Source organism: Phalangium opilio, unplaced genomic scaffold (genome assembly GCF_054372755.1).
Source record: "Phalangium opilio isolate 3A_F unplaced genomic scaffold, DU_Popi_V2 ptg000369l_1, whole genome shotgun sequence".
NCBI lineage: Eukaryota > Metazoa > Arthropoda > Arachnida > Opiliones > Phalangiidae > Phalangium > Phalangium opilio.
Window position 1 is genome coordinate 312746 of NW_028324232.1, and position 22158 is coordinate 334903.

General features: G+C 35.4%; 1 protein-coding gene across 3 annotated transcripts in view; it reads left to right on the forward strand.

Moving 5' to 3' along the window:
- The window catches only part of LOC149597169 (uncharacterized), a 267950-nt gene that overhangs the window by 73301 nt on the left and 172491 nt on the right, over window positions 1-22158 (forward strand). Inside the window, exon 1 of one of the 3 annotated variants that reach the window (XM_089861128.1) lies at window positions 10343-10952. The exons of the other annotated variants lie outside the window; for them this stretch is intronic. Coding sequence (XP_089717254.1) covers window positions 10825-10952 — 128 coding nt within the window. The 5' untranslated portion in view covers window positions 10343-10824. Of the gene's footprint in view, window positions 1-10342; window positions 10953-22158 lie in introns of those variants that run through there. 3 annotated transcript variants of the gene reach the window in all.

Consider the following 22158-nt stretch of genomic DNA (forward strand, 5'->3'; position numbering starts at 1 on the left):
TATCCCTTATTTTCGGATTTCAAAGCGATATAAAAAAATATATATATTTATATTCTCAGACGTTAGGTTTCTTGAGAATATTTGTATCAATTTCTTTATGACGACAAATGGGATTCCATTCGTAAAATATTCATGAGATGCTCGCACGCTCTTTCGCCCCCTTGTGGCCGACAACAACAACAAAATATATAGAGACTTTGGAAAAGTTGAGCCGCTTTTATTGGGTTGACCTAAAACTGGTAGACCATACGTGAACTTATTTTAAGATTTCTCGTGATCTTTCTTTTTATTTTAAATCACGTGATTTGATATTTAAATCTCGTGATTTGATATTTAAATCTCGTGATTTTTCTTTTATTTTTAATCACGTGATTTGATATTTAAATCTCGTGATTTTTCTTTTATTTTAAATCACGTGATTTGATATTTAAATCTCGTGATTTTTCTTTTATTTTAAATCGCGTGATTTGATGTTTAAATCGCGTGATTTGATGTTTAAATCGCGTGATTTGATGTTTAAATCTCGTGATTTGATGTTTAAATCTTGTGATTTTTCTTCATTGTTTTAAATCGCGTGATTTGATGTTTAAATCTCGTGATTTTTATTTTATTTTAAATCGCGTGATTTGATGTTTAAATCTCGTGATTTTTCTTCATTGTTTTAAATCGCGTGATTTGATGTTTAAATCTCGTGATTTTTATTTTTATTTTAAATCACGTGAGTTGATGTTTAAATCTCGCGCTGCAAAATCACGCGCGCCGCTTTTCTAAAATTTATGCGCGTGAAATTTTTAAAAATTAAATAAATGAATAATCAGCGAGTTAAAACTATTTCGAATTATTTCGTCTTTCAAAAAAGAAAAGTTAATCGAGTTAATTATTCAGATTTAGTTTTAAATTCCCCCTTTTGTTTAAAATTAAACCGCCGCGACCAAAATTAATATAAATTTTGTTTCGAGTTAAGAAACTCGGATGTTATTCCCACGCTCGACTTCCTTCAAGGGGGGGGGGGGGAGAAATTCTACTTCCGTTTTATTTTGATTTTCTGGACTTTTATTTCCGGTGAAAGCCGACATTCGGGCGCGTACCTCATTTGCCTATTCAATATCACGTAACTCGAGATATCGCCCGTAACTCGAGATATCGCCACCAAACTTAAATGGTTTTTGAAATGACAAATACTTGGTCCGTCTCCTTTCCCTAGGGTTTATTTTAAATTAAATGTCAAATTCAATTTTTAACTTTATTTGTCAAAAATATAAAAATTTTGAATAAATTGAGAAACACCCTGGACTGGATGAAGAACTTTATCAGGTTTAAATTTAATATTTTAGAAAATATTTTAAAGTCAATATTAATCGACTCCCATTTTAAGAAATTTGATAATTATAATTTTTTTTTGTGTGTAGTTTATCTTTTAGGATTTTCTAATTAGTTTTAATGCCTTAAAATATAAAGAGGTTCAGCGCTAGAAGGGGTGGATAAAATATTTTTTTTTTAGCCCTAAGATTAAAAACGGACGGGCCATCTTGCCCAGGGACTGAGAGAGAGCGCCCCCTGAAATAAAGGATTTGAAGCCATTTCCCGCCTTGATTTAGCGCCGACATTAAACCTTTAGTATCCACAACCCCTTGCCCCCTCCCCCGTCCGCCATTTTTACCCCCTATCTTATATCTTTAATGCCCCCTTTAAAGTGGCAGTGAAAGTGTTAAAGTTCCTATGAACTTTCGAAACTAAGACGGAATATTTATTTTTATTTTTAATGCGAGTGTCACACGGGGGTTAGTGTCCCTTTAATGCCTGGATATTTTTCTTTATTTTATTTCTTTTTCGAAGCGAAACACTCAATTTCCTTAGAACATTTTGGCTTTTGCTTTTCCGTAATCAAGGTTCGGACACTTTATCATAAAGTGGATGGAACTTCTTTTTCATCATTTTGATAACAACTTTCCGCGGTTCCTCTCTCTTACAGAGTATAAAAGAGTTGTCGGTACTTATTTTTGGACCTCCATTTATGTTACTTTTCCATCCATTAATTTCTCGACTAATGTCTCCCAAAATTTAAAACTGAGAAATTAGAATATGGCTTCAAAACATTAGCGCGTTATTTTTTTTCTTTTTAGTAAAAGCGGGAAATTTTCACGCGAATTAGCACGTGTTTTAATTTTAATTTGTTTTTAAAGAGAGATCTCGCGCCAGACAAATAGCGCGTGAAATAAATAAAAATTATAGCGCGAGCTCAAACTTTATTTAAAATATAGGTTAACGGCGCGTGCTAATATATATAAAACACGTGCGTGAATTAGCACGTGTTTTAATTTTAAATTTAATTTTTTTAAAAAGAGATCTCGCGCCAGACAAATAGCGCGTGAAATAAATTATATAAAAATATAGGTTAACGGCGCGTGCTAATATTACAACACGTGCAAGTACTAAATTAAAAAAAAATTGAAGTTTTATTTTTATGAAATAAATTCAAAATCTCGTGCGAATACCTTACCTAGCCTTTACTAATATTAATAATAACATAAACATACTTTTTTTTCTTCTCTCTTTTAAATTAGCATGTGAAAAGTTCACCCGGGGGGGGGGTTGTGTTCAAATTACACAATACAATATCTTCCCCCATTAAAAACTCCATCGGTTGAGAGAGCCGGATAATCTGACCCCCCTAGCTCTTTTCCGAGGGTTGATATTAGCATAACTCATTCCTTTTTTTTGGCTCTCAAGGATTTCTTCGAACACAATGAAGACAGGCGGCCGGGGGAGAGGGGGGGTTCTGGAGATGGGGCTAATAATGCATTAGAGCGATATCCCCCCCCCCTTTTTTAAATCAAAATCAAGAGGGTTAAGGTGATGGAATATATATATATAAAAAAAACGAAAGGTGAATTAGAAAAAAAATAATGTAGGTAGGCAAGCAATCTGCTAGGCCCAGTTTTCACACTCTCTCTCACTCTCACACACAGACCAAGAGATGGTCGCTCCTCGGTATAATTCAGGACACCCCCAAATTTCGCTAACCATTTTTTAAACGTGCATGGTTCCAAGGCGCCAAAATCTCCTCCTACTCTTACAGAGGCCATAGGAAAAGAAAAAAAAATTAAGGGCATTTCATTGCTATTATGTATTAAGTCCATATTAATTAATTTTATTTCATTACTCTAAATTACACCCATATCTGATTTATTTTATCTTCTAATTTAAGCTGTTAATTTAAGTTTTTTCTTGTCAGGTGTAGAGTTGTTTTCCATGTATATAGTGTCAGTTATGTGCAAGGGCAATTCAACCACTATCCCATAGAAACGTACAGTTTTCCCCCATAGAGTATTGCCCGGAATTTGAAATAAAATTTTATTACTGGTCAAGAAATTATTGTATTGAATCTCGTAGGAAAAACAGTGCAGTTCAAGAATAATTTTTGAATATTATTTTTTTAAATATTGACTTAGTACAATTGAGAAGTCAGATATTCTTTTTTTTTTAATCTCAGGTTGTGGGTGTTGGGCGGAGTTTTCTATGTGGAAATTAGCAGTGGGGGGGGGGCAAAACCCCCTTGATAGATGAGGGGGTAAAAAATCCTCTTCTAATAAATAAGCTAATGAGGCGGGGTTGCCTATAACGTCCCTTCTGTAATCCCCGGCGCTCGCCAAAGCAAAAATTTCCATCCAAAGGAATTGAGAAGAAAAAAATGAATAGAACTTCACCTGAGGAACTTAAAAAAAAAAAAAAAACTTTCGGTAAAAAAAAAATAAATTTATTCTCGATTCCTTCCCCCCCCCCCCCCACTCTCTCCTCATTTTTGGCTCTCCACCCTCAGCCAACGTGTTAAAAACTCGCGTTTTTACAACAGGTAATTTTTAATGGCCGACCCCGTCAGAGGACCCGAAAACTTGTTTTTACTGCATTCGGGGGATTTGACATAAAGTTAAGCTCGTGTGCATATCGTGTATTTTAAATGTAATTTGCACGTGAAGTTTCGACTCTACTTTTTGAATTCGCGAGCGACCCCCCCCCCTCAGTTTATCTCGAGTTTGAATTCACGTGCCCCCCCGTTTATCTCGAGTTTGAATTCACGCGCGCCTCAGTTTATCTCGAGTTTGAATTCACGCGCGCCTCAGTTTATCTCGAGTTTGAATTCACGCGCGCCTCAGTTTATCTCGAGTTTGAATTCACGCGCGCCTCAGTTTTTCTCGAGTTTGAATTCACGCGCGCCTCAGTTTATCTCGAGTTTGAATTCACGCGCGCCTCAGTTTATCTCGAGTTTGAATTCACGCGCGCCTCAGTTTATCTCGAGTTTGAATTCACGCGCGCCTCAGTTTATCTCGAGTTTGAATTCACGAGCGCATCAGTTTATCTCGAGTTTGAATTCACGAGCGCCTCAGTTTATCTCGAGTTTGAATTCACGCGCGCCATTTCGTCTTCTATAATATTATATATTGAATAAATATAGCAATCTATGAAAGTGTAACAATTTTAAAATTGTAAGAAACTAAAAGTTGTTGAAAGATAATGCAGAGCGGTAGTATGTGGGCGAAGGAAGGGGGAGGGAAAGGGGGGCGCGATGTTGATGGAGTTATTATTTTTGCTCATCAGCCATTGTTTAGCTCGCCCGCCGTGTTAATGATATCACAATCCACCTCGAGAAATACAAAGAAGCATTAGCCAGCTTGTGCTAATCCCTTAAAAACCCCCGGAACTAATGGCAGCCCCTTGTATTAAACCCTGGCGATTTAGCTAACTGGAAGGCAACAAGATGCCGTGTCTATATAAATCCGAAGCAGCCGGAATATAGCCCGCTTTTCTTAAAGAATACTAGATAAAATTATTAATAGTTTAATTGCAAATTGAGGATGGAAGCTGTAGCCGTGGTTTCCGAAAGTGGGCGTGTCTGAAAGTGAAGTGAATATTTCGTAACAGGTAAAATTAATGAAGGTGTATTGTATTGTATATATTTTTCGAGAGGTGTACATTTTAATTGATCCCTCGGGCTTCAACGTTGCTACGCGTCTTTCTCTCTCTCTCTCTCTCTAGAGAGAGAACTAAAGTTTTGTTATTTTTAATTGTCTTTCACGCGCGATTAATTAGGCCTTGTTTTTAATGAGTCTGATGTGGGAAAACAGATGTTATTGTTTTATGTTTGAAAATAATAATGAAGAATATTACAGTCTTAACAATTCACCAAGGAAATACTAGACTTCTTTTAAGCTCTAATTATGTACTTTCATAATAGCGTTAGATAACCTTCGCTCTAATGGGGATGGATATATATGTCCGAATATACTACGTCCATGGTTGGTCAAAACTTGGCCCTAGTTTGGCTAGTCCTTGACCAAAAGCAATGAGACAACCTGTACCGTAATAATACATATCGTTCAACCAGGCCATAAGTAAATGAAGAGACTCAGTACTCATAAGTGCGCCAAACCAATTATTTATAACAGTTAATGGTAATATGATTGCGTAGCCATTTTGCCTTAACCTTATCTAGGCGGGTATTGTGGGAGGAGCTAGGCTATCATTATGTATGACCTTTGCACCTTTGGAACTCGTGTTTCTCTTAAGCAAGTAGTCCACTTAGCCTTGCGAAACCGTATCGTTACCGTTTTAAGTTCGTAAATCATCCGAAAGAGGGCGCCCATTACCTAAGTCCGAAAGCATCGTTTAAGAAACGTTATCAGATGGCGTTCTGTTCGTATTTGGATACGGTTTCACAAGGCTTAGTGGACTACTTGCTTTAACCAATGCGCAGTTAGTTAAACACACGTCAGAATTATGAAGCGTAGAATTAACATTCTTTATAGTTTGAAAGCACAATTATTCATGTATTTCTGTTAAGATCTGTATAGTATACTCTTACTTACGAGTAGACGTGTTACTTATGATTGAGGGAACGTCAGAAGAGAGGAGTATAATACAGTTTAGAAGCGAAAGTTGTACTGGGAGCTGGTCGTATATACGTAGTATAGATTGTTAAAAGAGTTTGAGTGTTTTCCTTTATCATTGGTTAGGGAGGATGTTCCCCCTGAGTCAAGCTGTATTTGCCCCCCACCCGACCCCCCAAGCCCCCCGAACCCCCTTGAGAGAGAGAGAGAAGTCTCATCCGATCCGTCACAGTTTCTCGCCTCTGAAAACCATCTTTTATAGAAGCCAAGATGACTCTTAACATTATTGCGCGTCTCCCCCCAATGTTAGCTGACCATATCCAAAGGGTTTTAGACGCCTTGACCCCGGCTTTATTTAACGGTGTCAGGTTCCGGGGGGGGTGATTTCAGAGTTGAAGGGTTATATATTTTGGTCTTTGCGTGTGTGTTAGTTGCGCCCCTGTCTCGAGTACTTTGGAGTTTTCCTTCTGGCCTGCCTTGACTTCAAACATCGCGTGATGTTTATGATGTTTTATACCAAACTTGCTCTAATATTACGCCGCGCTAACTCTGGAGTACTCAGTGCTCGCTGACTTCTTTAAAGAACTCGGTTTGTTAGGGTAATGACAATCCTTAGTGGTGACTTGTAGAGTTAGGCTATGTTACTGATGACTGGGTATTGATAAGGTAAACCAAATCAAACTACGCTTTGAATTATATTTAATTTGTTGTTAGTAAATGTGGGAAATTATTTACTTTAGAATAATTTGCGGGTAATATTTATTTAAATTTTACTAATTAAGTTACGCGAGAATTTTAATTTTTATTTAGTTATTTAAATTAGTTTTAAAATTATTTAGTAAATAAATTTTTTTTTTAAATTTTTTCTATGGTGCCTTGTGGGTGGCTTTATTTACTCTATATTAATTTGCAGGAAATATTTATTCCAATTATACTAATTAAGTTACGCGAGAATTTTAATTTTTATTTAATTATTTAAATTAGTTTTAAATTTATTTAGTAAATTAATTTTTTTAATATTTTTTCTATGGCGCCTGGTGGGTGGCTTTATTTACTCTATAATAATTTGCGGGTAATATTTATTTAAATTATACTAATTAAGATACGCGAAAATTTTAAATTTTTATTTAATTATTTAAATTAGTTTTAAAATTATTTAGTAAACAATTTTTTTTAATATTTTTTCTATGGCGCCTGGTGGGTGGTTTTCCCGTAATACTCCGGTGTATTGACGGGTGAAACAGTTCTACAGGGGCCATAGGATTAACATGGTACTTTTTCCCCCTGGAAGTTGGCTATTTTTAAAATACAGGATAGACATTCTGTAGGAGCGATGTAGAAAAATACATGTATTATAAAACAGTTATATATACATACTTTAACACTGTTAAGAATACATATAAAGTAACTCCTGTCATTATTCTTAAATTTGGTTAAGAAAGAAAAGTCTCAAGTTTTGTATAAAATGAAGTGAAAAGAGTGTCTTTCAACCTTCGGGGAAATTCGAGTGATTTTTCAACAATTCGTGCAGACAGCATTTTCTCGGAAAACAAAACCCTTATTTCTTTTTAAATTATTTTTAGCGCTAGAGTATTTCTTTACTCGAGGGGGTAGACACCACTGAGATCGTGAAATATTTTAAATAATCAATATGTATCATTGATATTTTGTTAGCTTGATAGTGGCGTTCCCCTCGGTTTATGTATTTTGTTTTATTTTAAACCTTGTTTGGTTTTTTCATTGAATTTTTGTGTCGTTAAGGGATACGCTAGAATTTATTGCAATGGACTGGAAAATCAAGAAAAATACCAAATTTCACCAGATTTGGCGCCAATTCTGCAAAATGTTTTAGGCTTTATTTTCTACGGGGTCAGTTGTCAAAGGGGTCAAGAAACGGCCGTGGAGTAAATATTTCTATTCGTGCCCTGGATTTGAAACCATAATTTAATTTAATTTAATTTGAATTATTTTTTTGAAAGGTTTCTCTCGTGGTTCGAGTTTTTTTTTTTAATTTAAGCTAATTATTTTTTCACCCAAAATTTAATATCAAAGCGTCTGTCAAAAACCGCTAATTAGTAAAATGAAATAATATAGGCAGTCGCGATCTTCGAATGTTACTAATTTCCCATATTTTTAATTTTAAATTAAACGCATTCCAAGATTGAAATTGCGACTATATTTATATAAAATTGTCGGAAACCTTGCAAGGAAAAAATAATTTTTTCTCGCGGTCTTCCCTTTACCTATACTTGATTAGAAGGCGACTTGAGAAACGCTACTTTCTTTCCTACGACACATAACGTTACGTATCCATACGCGTCACCTTTTCCACGCGCTCCGATTGAATAAAATCGGGTTCGAAATTGAAAAGTATCTTTTGATACGTCAAGCCCGTCGCAGTATATTGAAACCCTTCAGTACTATCAATAGGAGATGTTAGAGAAAATATTCATAGTAATATGGTTGGCGACTGGCTTTAAGGTAATTTCATAGCACGCGCTGTTTCTCGAGTTTTATATATATCTATATATAGTCGCGCGCGATTTCAAAAGGGCGCCTTTTTAAGATCGCGCGCGCCAGATTGGTTGCTAAGCAACAACGTCTCTAACAACTGGGGTGGATTTCTTTAGAATTGAAACTTTTCCTAAGCCTCGGTCACTCAACAACAAATCAACAGAAGTAAATAGTAAAAGTATCTTTATATAACATCCCTTTTCAATTCTTTTGGTATGGAGTTTGAGCTAGGGGGGGGGGGCAAACATAAATTTCGTTTTTCCAGCCACCCCACGAGTTAATTTTTTTTTATATTTTTTTTGTATTTTGATGGTATGGCCAGGTAGGTCCTCTCTCTCTCTCTATTGAAGCCGGTCTTCGAAGCCCGGGGCGATATACTATAACGGCGTAGAGAGGGGATTCGAGGTGTCTAGTTAAGTGTGAATCGGCACAAGAAAAAGCTACTATAGGCGCACACCCCAAATACAAGGATTAATATAATTAATAACGCGAGAATGCCAAATATCAAAACCCTATCTATATTTTTATGTTTTGTTTTTGGGCTTTAAAAACACTTTGGTAAATTAGTACTTGAAAACAACCCTTGGTCAGGATTAGAAAAGCAATCTTAAACCCTTGGTCAGTCATTGAAAACATCTGCCCTCATAGGATGATGACCAAATTACTTTTAAAATCGCTGGACAAAAGAATAACGCGTTGACCAATCACCGGACAATCGGTGGGAGGGGGAATGATAGACATTATTTGAAGTAAAAGTAAAATTATTTCAGGAAAATTGCCTTAAGGTTAAAGGTTAAATAGGTTAGGGGTGTAGGGGTGTAGGGGATACTATTAGGGGTTTAAATTTTGAACATCTAAGAGAGAGTCATATTCGAGTTACAATGAATTTAAATGGGACGTAATTACTAAGATTTAGGCAGCTCCTATTATTATAGCGGTATAGCTTAGGGGGCCCGGGCCTTTCTGCCAGGATAAATGCCCTTTTATAATGAAATCAAGCTTTGAGCAATTATACCTAGCTTCGCTACTACCTATTACCCTCTAGAGCGATATAATTTGCCCCATCTACTTTGCATATTAAATGAGGGCAAACTCCAACCCCCCACCACTCCCCTATTCCTTCATCCAGTGCCCGTATCTTTGGGCCCCCATCTCTCTCTCTGTAACCTCGATTCCTTTTCCCCTTTCCCGCCATAAATACATTAAGGCATTTTATAACCGAAAGTTAAATAATAATTTTTAATAAATAATTAATGCTACGAAATTTAATGCCAAATTATCAGAACGCAAAAATAATTAATTTATTTATTTATTTATTTACGGTGTATTTAAATTCTACCTTAGGTTCGTATAAATATTACATAATCAAAAATAAAATAATTAAAATTTTAATTATTAATAAATACATTATAATATTTATGCCAAATTATCAGAACCCAAAAATATTCATTAATTTATTTATTTATTCATTTATTTACGGTGTATTTAAATTCTACCTTAGGTTCTTAGAAATATTGCATAATTAAAAATAAAATAATTTAAATTTTAATTATTAATAAATACACTATAATATTTATGCCAAATTAAATATTTGAACATCAAAAAATATGAAACATTAATTCATTCGCGGTTATATTGAAAATCATGAATTCTTGGTGAGGTCCGGAGAAATATTACATACATTGGAACACGTAAGGGGAGGGGGGAGGAAAATATATTAAGCCCGTCGCCCCCCCTTCTATAATACTTTAGCATAAATCTCCCCCCATGAACCCCCCTCATCCTCTCCCCCGGGGGGATGGGGGGGGGTAGAAGTTGGATGGCAATTTTCACTCCACCCTGATAAGGTTTTTGCGTAGCTCAGCGCGAATAGTGGAGTCCCCTAGCGATGAAAGAGCGAACTAATATTCGAGTTTCTCTTGGAGAGATTTGCCGGAGTCTTGTGTAGGACCCCCGAACTATCAAGTTCTCAAACGCGGCCTGGCTTCAATGCCGATTTGGCCAGCCAAAAACCAACCCGGAGATTCGACACTCAATATCAGTCTCTCGAAAACTTGCAAAAAGAGAAAAGTTTTAGTGCTGTTGTTTTGATTTTTTTTTGAGAAACAAAAAAAAACCAAAATTTGATCCAGCGTGCTTTAAATTAATTTAATCGTTATTTTTATGATTTATTTTTAATCAAACTTCTACGTCTTCATTATTTTCGCGTCGTTTATTGTTTTGAAATTATGGATTTAGTTTAATGTTAATTTTTAATTAATTATTTAATTAATTTTGGGAAAGAAGATTTCTTATTTTGGTGCGCGTATTTTATCGAAAACTGGTGTGGAGTATTCGCGTGAAGTTTTGTTCTTCGTTGTTCGTTGTTCTTGTTAACATTGGAAATTCGACGTCGTCAAACAAGCGAAGGAAGGGAGCCCCGAATATGATTTGGGCTCGTTTTTTGAGGGTTTTTTGCCTGTGCGCCCTCATTGTGGGGGTTCTCGAAGCCGTACCTACCCCCATCACGTGTACCAAGTTAGCCGACGTTCATTGGAACGCCACCAATCCAATGTGAGTCTCTTTAAAACAAGTTTAAATAATATTAATATAATGGAATTAACTCAAAAAGGTCTAAAAATTATTTTTAGTTCTACCTAAATAATTTATTTTCTGAAATTTTTTCAAGTTTTAACTAAACATTTAATTTCTAAAATTATTTCAAGATATAACTAAATTTATTTTCTAAATATTATTTCAAGTTCTAACTAAATTTATTTCCTAAATATTATTATTTAAGTTCTAACTAAATAAATTATTTCATAAATATTGTTATTTCAAGTTCTAACTAAATTTATTTCCTAAATATTATTATTTAAGTTCTAACTAAATAAATTATTTCATAAATATTGTTATTTCAAGTTCTAACTAAATTTATTTCCTAAATATTATTATTTAAGTTCTAACTAAATAAATTATTTCATAAATATTGTTACTTTAAGTTCTAACTAAATAATTTATTTCATAAATAATATTGTTTCAAGATCTAACTAAATAATTATTTTCTAAAAATTATTATTTCAAGTTCTAACTAAATAATTTATTTTCTAAAAATTATTATTTCAAGTTCTAACTAAATAATTTATTTCCTAAATGTTATTATTTAAAGTTTTAAACAATAATTTAATTTGTAGAATATGAAGGCGACTCTCGCGCTGCGTAATTGCCTATTAATTAGCGCAATTAATCAAGGAGCGTTTTAACTCGTAACTTTGTCAGGAATTGCCATTGACATTGCACACGCGGTCTTTTGACCTAAAATTGCCCTTTGTAAGCAATTCTCTCTCACTCACTCTGGCCAATTCTCTGTTAGCATGAGCTACAATAATAGAAATAGAGAGCGGAGATGCGTGTAGGTAGCATTGTGTCTAGACCATTATTATTATACTAAACTAAGCCTTGCCGTAGGCCAATACGGACAAATGGACCAATCAAAATCATTCTGTTGTAATCAAATAAATGGGCCCCAAAAGTCAGTCATTCAGTCAGTCTCGTTAAGGAATTTATTAATTCAGATTCTAGACAATTAAGTTAATCGAAGAGTGCGCGAAACTTAATGATGATTTGCATTTTAGTATCGACAGTATGGCAATTACGTCACTTGAACCAAAGGGATTTTTAATTAAACAATATGATGGGACTCGGGCAATTAACTCCCAGGGAGTTACCTATAATTGTGAAGTAATAATTCTATGGGACGAATTTCTTATTAGAGACCCATCATGCAATCCCGCGTGCATTCATTCATTCGGGTTTCAAATTGCTGAATCGAACACTGAATTGTACGAGCAGCTTTTCGCAGTCTGTTGCCGATTGCGGTGGAATTGCGCCCTCGTCACAAATGATTGGCAACAGTGTCTCGTATTGACACACTATCAATAGCTCTTAAACCTATGGGATATTGGAAGCAATTGCATGGGTTAACCTTTTGGCGATAAGTCGCGTCACTTTTTATTTTATCTTGCAGGCAGGCAGAATAGGTGATAAAATGATTGAAATGGGTTCCCTTAATAATTAGGGGGTTTATTCGTCTTTTATTGGAAAGTTAATTAAGCGACGCGAGATAATGGATGTTAATTAAAGCTTATTTTTAAGACGAAGGAGCGGCGCTTGATCGGCTGCTGCTGCTGGCCCCCACCGCGCTTAGCTTAACTTAAGAAGCTGGAGTTAGAGTTGGTTGGGGTTGCCGAAATAAGCAACTTCTTTCGTGGGTCTCTCTCCTTCCTATCCTCCGGGGAAGCAACAGGCCGAGATACCATCTGCCGTCGGTCGCCGTGCAGCCGAGCCTCCCAGAGACCAAGTAGAAATTAGCCGCGTCCAGGCCAACGATAAAATACCCCATTTAATACCCAAACCCTAATGTACTTGGGCAACCCCCCCCCTCCCCCCACTCATCCTCTTCCCCACCCATTTTTATCTTGATCGCTAGTAACTGTATTTATAAACGAAAAAATATAATTTGAATTTAGTTTAATTAATTCTAAGAAACGTTTCGATAATATTAATACGACACGTAACGAAATGTTTTATTTTTGAATTCTTGCACGAGCTGCAAACGATTAAAAATTTTATTTTAATTTCACGTGAAACATTTTTATACTTTTTAATCGCGCGAGGTCCTCCGATAAAAAAATATTTTAAATTCACGTGAAACATTTTTATACTTTTTAATCTCGCGAGCTCCACCGATAAAAAATTATTTTAAATTCACGTGAAACATTTTTATACTTTTTAATCTCGCGAGGTCCTCCGATAAAAATTTATTTTAAATTCACGTGAAACATATTTTATTATTTTTAATCGCGCGAGCTGAATGTAAGTTTTTATTTCTTATCGGATTTTATTTTTGAAACTATACTTGGGTCTCTCTCTAAAATTTAACTAAATTATCCGGTACAAATTTATGAACTTCATTTAAAATACAAACATTGACTTTTTTCGTTATTTGTTATATAAATTTGGTCCGGTACTGTTAAAACGAATTGAGGACCACCCCAGCATACGGATATGTATATCTGAATAATTTAAATATATGCAAAGACTGTATATAAGATTCCAAATATACAATGGCGACGGCGCCCCCCCCCCTAAACTGACGGGTATTACTGTTACGTACGTAATACGTCACGTCTGGGAATAAGGAGTATAAAATGGCATCTTGTTTATATATATAAAGAAATTTAAAACATCGCTGTTCTTATTAAGAATGCAAATTCGCTTTGTCGTCATGGGACGTCGCCTTTCGTTGTCTTGTCCCTAATACTTATTACGTATTAACGTGAATATATTTAATTCTACGTGAATATTAAATATTAGTTTAATATTTAAATGAATGATTATAAGATGTCTTTTGCGTTGTTTTGTCAGTACAATACGTTAATTTCTAAATCAGATTAACGAAAGTTTTAAGCCTTTTATGATGAGGCAACTTGGGCTGAATTTAAAAATCAAATCTGACGCCAAGATAATTCAAAAACGCTTCGCGCCGCTCCTGGACTTTTAACCAACTCCCTAAAGAACTATAGCCGATGTTCAAAGGCGCAGTGACACGCAATATAATTTCGTGATTTTTTTAATTTTTTTTTGAAGTTATTTTTTGATTAGGGGTTTATTCAATTGGTTGTACAAGCTATGGATTTCTAAGGAATTTAATGAAACTTGGTGCGATTACTCTTCGGATTGCGCTCTTTCTATTGGTGCTTTTAATTCTTGTGTAGCGTCTATAGAACGGAAGTTATAACGAGTATTGTAACTAGGGACTCTTTTGGTGTTAGATTTATAAGTGATTCGATTTGGTTTATTGTCCCTTGAGATAATGCTTGTGTCTCCGCTCCTCCGGAGGGACGCCGGTCAGTCTAGGGCTGGTCTTTGGTCATTTTAGCCTGCCTTTCATGAATAATATCCCCCCCCACCCCTCTAGGGAGAGAGATTCGCAATTACGCAACGCGTATATCATTTTAAGTTGTCCGGGAATCAAATAAATGCTTTTTCAAAATAATATTATTGTTATGAATTTTAGATTTTTACTGGGACGCCAAAAGACAATAATTTTGTCGTTAGGGCAAACCCAAATGTTGTCGTTTCGCGTGTACCTATTTTCATTATAAATCGTTGCAAGCTACGAATTCCCCTTTTCCCTTATAGATTCAGGCCTTATTTTGGATCCTATTTAAGATTGTAACCAAATATGTGCGTGATTGTTGCGGACGGTTTGGTTTAATATGATTTAAAACTAATGCAGTTTTTTTTTAAATCAAGTTTAGTTTTGTTAAAGGACTTAAAATTGTCTGTTATTATGTATCGATTAGGCAAATTTGAAATTATGAAAACCTTACACGCATTTATCTTTCGAAATACCTAATATTATTAAATTATAAATGATTTATAAATATTTTAATATGCTTCGAGTTATGAACTTTAACCTTAACCTCATTAATTTAATTTTATTTTAAAGTACATTAAATTTAAAAGAAATATCGGGTTAAAATAAAACTTTTCACGGTTGGAAAAATACCGATGGAGTTCATCGTTAGGGTAGTGGCATATTCTTCTATCATCTTCTATGGAAGAATAACTTGAAGTGCCACTACTCGATTTATTTTCTTTTTACGAAAAAAACATAAGAAAGAAATTCGGTTTCCATTTCTCGAGAGGTTTCCAATGAAAAACAAAATTTTTGTGTTTTAGATAAAAAACATTTTTTTTTTCTTGTTTTTAGGGTTGAAAAAAATCGTGGCAAAAACGAATGTTATTGTGAAAATGTTGTAAGGGGGAAAGGGGATAAAAACTGGGGGAAGGGGGGGGGGTTCGCAACTATCAAAAGCTTTTAGGGGTATTACCCCATCGATACGCTACACGTTAAGCCTCCCATTTTCAAGCTGAAATGATACCGAACTCAAAGGCAATTTTGCTGGGGAGTAACATTAACTGTAGTATAAAATAACCTTGAAAAATATATTTTATAACGTTACATTCTAAGTATGGGTGAAGTTTAGTGCATTCTCAATGGGAATTGGGCTATTTCCAAGACTGATATTTAATGAAAAAGGGGCCAGTAATATTTTTCGGGGGCGTATACCCCGAAAAAAGGGGTTATCTGTTTTTTTTTTATACCGAGACTTTAAACAATTTCTAAGCTAGAGCATGCTGAAAGTGTACTATATTTTACATTCTTAAAATGGATAAAAAATTCCTCGTTTACCTCTAGGTATTGTATCCATTTTAAGAATGTAATTTTCTATACAATCCCATCGTTTTAAAATGCACCGATTGAATTTCATTGTTTTTTTTTTTTTTTTTGCTTTCTAAAACCCCATTTATCTATACTGCTAGCTGAGTTACGTGTCTCTAGATAAACCCAGATTTTAGGCTGGTTCTATCGCTTTCACGTTAGGTTGTCGTTGCGGGGCTTAGTAAGGCCCCATTGTTTGTTAATACTGTCGAGAAACTCAGCTGTAACTTGAATTTACACGGGTTCGCCTTTAAGACAAAAGGCGCTCGACTTTGGTTGGCTTTAGCTTTTCTCCGGAACAAAAAAATCGAATTATCGTATATTTGAATATCGGCTTCTCATAGCTGGCTGTTGAATTTGAGATACCCCCCCCCCCTACCTTACTTGAAAGAGATACTACTACAACAACGGGGGTTTGAGATGATGTTAGGGTTACGTGAACCAGAATTAATTTGAAAAACTCGCTTTCTTAATGTCTCCCGATTTTTGATTTATTTATTTATAAATGAATAAATGTTTTTTGGCGGGAATTTAGACACGTTGTCAAGCAACGCGCGTGGTCTTTAGCGCCAAATAGTTACAATCTCGCGCATGGTTTAACCTTGAAAATACGCGCGAAATGGCACGTGGACTAGCGCCGAATTAAAGTCTCGCGCGTGCTGGTGTTTTAGTCTCGCGCCAAAACGTGATAATATACACGAAATCGCGCGTGAGTTTTATACCGCCAAAATCTAACCATCCTATATAAGCACGTGGAAATTTGGCGCCAAAATTTCATTAGTATATATATGTATGCATGTACAAAATAAGCTCTCATTTTTGGGACCAAATTATAGTGGAAGCATTAAATGACACTAATGTTAATTAGGTCAAACAATGAACCCTTTTAACTGTTGTCTAGGGTTTAAAGGACACTTTAAACAATGGGCCAGAGTTACGCCCCCCTTTTCAAACAAGACTGCAATTTATTGGGGCATGCTTAAAACCCCCTAGCTATAAATTCATTCGGGGAAAGTCCTTAGTTAGTTTTAGGAACCGTTAAAAGGGACCCCTATTATTATTATTATGATTATTAAGAAACTGGGCACTAAAACATTGTCGTCGTCTACAAAGACCGGATGAATTTGGGACTAACAACTTGGTTGATATCATTGCCTAAACGTCTTATCTCTACGCTATCTCCTAAAATTGTCTTGCCTCAAAAAATAGCTCCAAAATTTGGCCTACTAGAAAATAGTAGAATAGGCATTGAAGAATGGTTTTAAAAAACCTCAATTTTTTTATAAAAAAATGTGACGTATCATTTGATCAGATATTGTAGTCTAGTTCACTCTGATTTTCCGCGAGTCGGGCACCACGTAAACCAGGCCGCGATTAAGGTTCTTTAAATTTTCAATATTTTCCTGAATTAATTAACGCTTATTTTTAACTATAGTTAAATTAATTTAATAAAAATAATAACGGTATCGGACAATGGATGCTATTCTCTAAATTTTAAATAATAATTATTTAAAATAACCTTAATATTAAACGTGATTAAAACGGATTTAAATTCGGACGCGCGTTATGAGATGGTGGGCAACATTTTGGCGCGTGATGGATTCTCGAGTTAATTGTAAGTTTAGTTAATTAAGTTGATTAATTAATTGAAATTAAGTCGGGGGGTGTGCGAACGAAATTAATTCTAAACAACTTGATATGATTTACAACATTTAGCCTATGAATTGTATTAGGGTTAAATTTCTATGACGGAAGTCCCCGTGTTTTGAAAATGATCTTTTAGCGCGGGGTCACTTAATATCACCGTGATAAATAGCCAGCCTTAATTATTATTAAATCATTAAGTTTAGTAATTATTACGCGGCTTAGTGTATATTTTCCTTTACCGGGGCTCCTTTTATATTAAGTCGATTTTAATACCGTGGGAGGGCGCTTTTCAAAGGGGTAATGGCAACCCGGCCTATTCCTCGGTAGGCTTCGAGTTGTTCAAAAGGCTGGCCAATGCTATTACTATATGCGTATTATATTTTTAGGTCTTTATCGCGTCATTATTGCGTTAAGCCGCGGCCAAAATAAGTCGTTAAAATTATAGCTTTATTTCCCGCCTTTTCCACCGCCCCCGCCCCCTTACTTTTCCCGCCAAACTTGGATTTTGAGGATTATTCCGCTCTGTTACTATGACAACTTGGAATTTATTGTCACGAGCTTATGGGGATTACTAAAGCGTTTATAATACGTCACTTTCAAATGAATTTTATTATTAAAAATTACACACGCGTGTGCCAATATATTTGGCGGGAAATGAACACGTGCTAAATTCAAAATAATTAATTAAAATACTATATTCAAATTTAAACCTTTTGAACTTATAATATAAACAACTTTAAAATAAAATGTTAATTCAACCGTAAATAATAATGCAAATATCTTTTTCCCCCAAACCGATCAAGAGTTCAAAGGTCATTTAGCTTGGATACGAACAAGGGGCGATATATTTTGTTAAAGTGCCTTGTTTTTCTTTTGCGGATTTTAGGCCAGCAGATCACACAATGTGTATATGTATTATCGAATGGGCAACATTTTCCCAATAGATTTAATGTTCAGAATCGTAGATATAGGAACTGGTTTCTTCTGCCTATATATTTTGATGCAGAAGCTGAAGCTAGGCTGCTATTCTCTTATAAAGTTTGAAAAAGCTTATAGGCATTTCTTTTTATTGTGGAGAAGAGCTCGCAAATAGCCTTGTCCCATAACTTAACGTATTTCTATGTTTCTCTAAGAAGCCATTTTATTTTTTATTTGTATGAACTTTCTTTATTTACCCAGTCAGGTTTTGTTCGAATTTGTTTAACAAAATAAAACTTTCACGTGCTATAGTTCTACTTGCACGCGCTCTTTCCCGCAAAAATCTGATTTTATAATTGCACGTGCTTTCTTTCCCGCCAAAATCTGATTTTATAATTGCACGTGCTTTCTTTCCCGCCAAAATCTGATTTTATAATTGCACGTGCTTTCTTTCCCGCCAAAATCTGATTTTATAATTGCACGTGCTTTCTTTCCCGCCAAAATCTGATTTTATAATTGCACGTGCTTTCTTTCCCGCCAAAATAAGATTTTATAATCGCACGTGCATCTTCATTACGCGTGACAAATAAATAATTTAGGCGCCAAATATTAGAATTCTTTCGCGCCAAATTGTTTAAAGTTATTTTAACCACGTGGTGTCAATGTTGTGTTTCTTTTTGGGATTTTTTTTTGGTTCTTTGTAGAGTCTCTCTCTGGTTGTTTATGGCGAGTTAAGCGCGAAGTCGTCTAGTCCCTCCCTTCTCCTACGTCTTAAGTGCAACTATGTTTGGTTAAATGAACCATGTGACGCCAGGCATCAAACTCTGAGACCCTGTTTAGTGAGAGACACGACGTTAGTTGACCCTAAAAACTATGGAAAATTGAAAGACACCCCTGCCTCGCGTTTAATGCAAAGTAACTCTGAAAACGAGGCTTGTTTTAACGGAATTTATGTTACGATTGCCTGCCTTAAGGCACCCTGACTGTATTTTTTTTATCATGGTAGAAATTCTTAAGTCTTTCTTGATAATAAAATGGAAAACAAGTTTGGTTTTGTTTTGTTTGCCCGTCTCGAGATAGACTTAGCAAACTGTCTGAATTTCTATTCTATTCCCAAATAAATGAGGCCTTTAATTACCTCATAAAGGAATAAAAAATATGTACTAATTAATAATATCAAGGACTTAATAATTAAAAAGAGAACCAAAGTCTATAAAACATTTTAGTTAAAGATATCCAAGGTTTTCCTATCCCCTATAGAGAATGTAAGATCCATGATGCTCGTGTCCCACCCAGAGTCCGAGGAGTGGCATTCTTGGAAGGGATTAAATCTGATTGAATAGATATTAAATTGAATGTCAAGTTTAACACGAGAGGGGGGGAAGGCGAGCAATCGTCGCCGAGCAACTTGTTGAGTTTGAGCGACTGATATAAAATGCTCGATAAATTTCAATGGACGAAATTGAGAGGCCCATCCCGTCCCATCTCTGGAGCAATTTCGGCTTAGCCGCCAAGGCGGTCATCATTGATACTAAAGAGACAGAGAATTGCCATTTTTCAAAGTAATTGTCCCCCGAGATGAAAGAGTAAATGCCTCTTCCAATCGAACCCAATTGAGAGAAATAGAGATTCATTTAATTTTTTTTTAGCTCGTGGGAAGGTGGGACCTCTACTCTTGGAGGCCCATTTCCCAAGAAATCTTTACTCTATTTTCTAATCCTAAATATTTTTTGCCAAATTAAAATATTTATTACTTTAATATAAATATAAATATAAATATTTAATTATTTTAATTTCCCTGCGTTTTGCAAATATTAAAATGATCACTTTATTTAAGCCTAATTATTTTCTTGCCAAATTAAGAATATTGCAATATTTCCTTGAATATTTAAAAATCAAAAAAATATATTAATATAATTTGCGAATTTAATTACTGCGTTTTGCAAATATTAAAATATTTATATTTTTATTTTTAAGCCTAAATATTTGTAAATTATTTCTGTTTAACTAATTATTATATTTCTTTTTTCTTTCTAGGTAAGTACCCTCTATTTCATTCGAAAGAATTGTACGCGGTTGAACTTTGAAGGTATATGCTGCTGGTAAGAGTTTACCAAATTTTATTGTACACTATACCACTTGGGGTGAAATTTAAATTTAATTGCTTAATATTAAGCAACTTAATTGATTGATTGATCTGTCGTTACCAGATGAAAATATACTTAACAAATGATTAGGCGCGGAATGCACGGTCCCTCAAAAATATAACACGCTTGGAATCTCTCATTTTGGCACCCAAAAAATGATGTAGCTCGTTAGTTATGTACCACCAAACACCACCACCACGGTGGTGGTTGGGTTCGCCCACGCTTGAAAGCGAGCTCCGCTAGGGGCGCGGGCGGGAGGTCATGCCAGGGGTTAAATTGGGTGATGCGTCTTTGGGGGCTAAAAAAGAACAAAAATCAAAGCACGGTGCTCTCACCCTTAGGGGTCGTTATGGGGTCAACATTCGGGGATGGTGCATGGTCCTTCCTTACCCATCGCTTGGTTACAGCACCACTAATACGCGAAACCACATTTTTCCGATGGATGCCTGTATTTTTTGTGTTTAGGGCCATGGATATTAAATTGTGGAAGGGATTAGAAAACTGGTCTCGCGCGAGACTATCTCAAGGTCATTATATTGTTTAAAGCTATGCACGTGGAATTTATAGATAGGCACGTGGAAAGGGGGGAAATGAAATTGTATTCCCCCACCTAGGCGCGTGAAGAGCCGTGATGAAAAAAAAAAGATATTATATTTTCTTTGCCTGTCCTCTTTATGTTTTAAAGTCCATGATGTTAAGGATAGCCTATAAGAGAAGGAAAACATCGTTGGAGTTTGTGACATTGATGAATTTGAGAATGATCTTTTTATCATGGCACCATTTTTTGGGGACTGTTTGTGGTTTGATACTGTCTGTTTAGCTGTCAGCGTAAAAGATGTCCTTATTGAAAAATAATAACTAGGGGATCCATTAGGTTTTACGTCTAACCGCGAATTAATTAGAAATTTTGCTCCCCCCCAACAAATTGTTAATTGATTACTTCACTATAACTAGAACTCTAGGTAATTATTATATTGCAGTCTCGAGTCAGTAGGTATTTGGTAGTGGCACCCAATATTAACTAACAAAGGTCTGGTGCTGACGTTACTAAACATAAGTTAGTTAAATTAGCGGTATTTCTTTTGAACTCTGTAAACGTAGTATTTTAGCGCCTTATTTTTTATACGGGCACAATCCAAGCCACTCAAATATTATTATCTTAAGCCTTTTAATATCGTAACAGAGTCAACAAGGCAAAAAAACACGAGGAAATAAAATACACACCAATGTTGCAAAGCCCAATTTCCTATTTCACGGCGCGGGCCCCTTCTGCTTTCCTATAGTAGTGTTTCCTCCGGGAATATTCTAGAGTAATGGCACTTACCGGCCTTTGACTGTATTAGAATAGCTTGAGAATAACACGCGTTGCCGGTACTGTAGAAACGAATAGTAACTTTTTTCGGGGTGAGTTTGGGGGTCCGGATTCTATAGACTGTCACACGGGACCACCACCCAATGATAGTAGAGGGGGCATTCATCACACGGGGACCCATTTCCGACAAGCGAAGCAATAACGGGGGCCCCTTCTTAATGCTTAATCACATTTTGGGGAAATTGCGGGGCCCACGTGAAATAAAAAGCAAATTTCGTTCGCCTCCAATGACTCGAGTTCTCGCTTCGAAAATCACGATATAGCAGGTCCACAGCTTTGTCTGAATTAAGACTAATACGAATATAACATACAGTGCCACGAAAGTATAGTTGTATTTGAACTACATACTCCATATTATATGCATTATGTATTATGGTATAATAACCCTATTTCTATGGATTATAA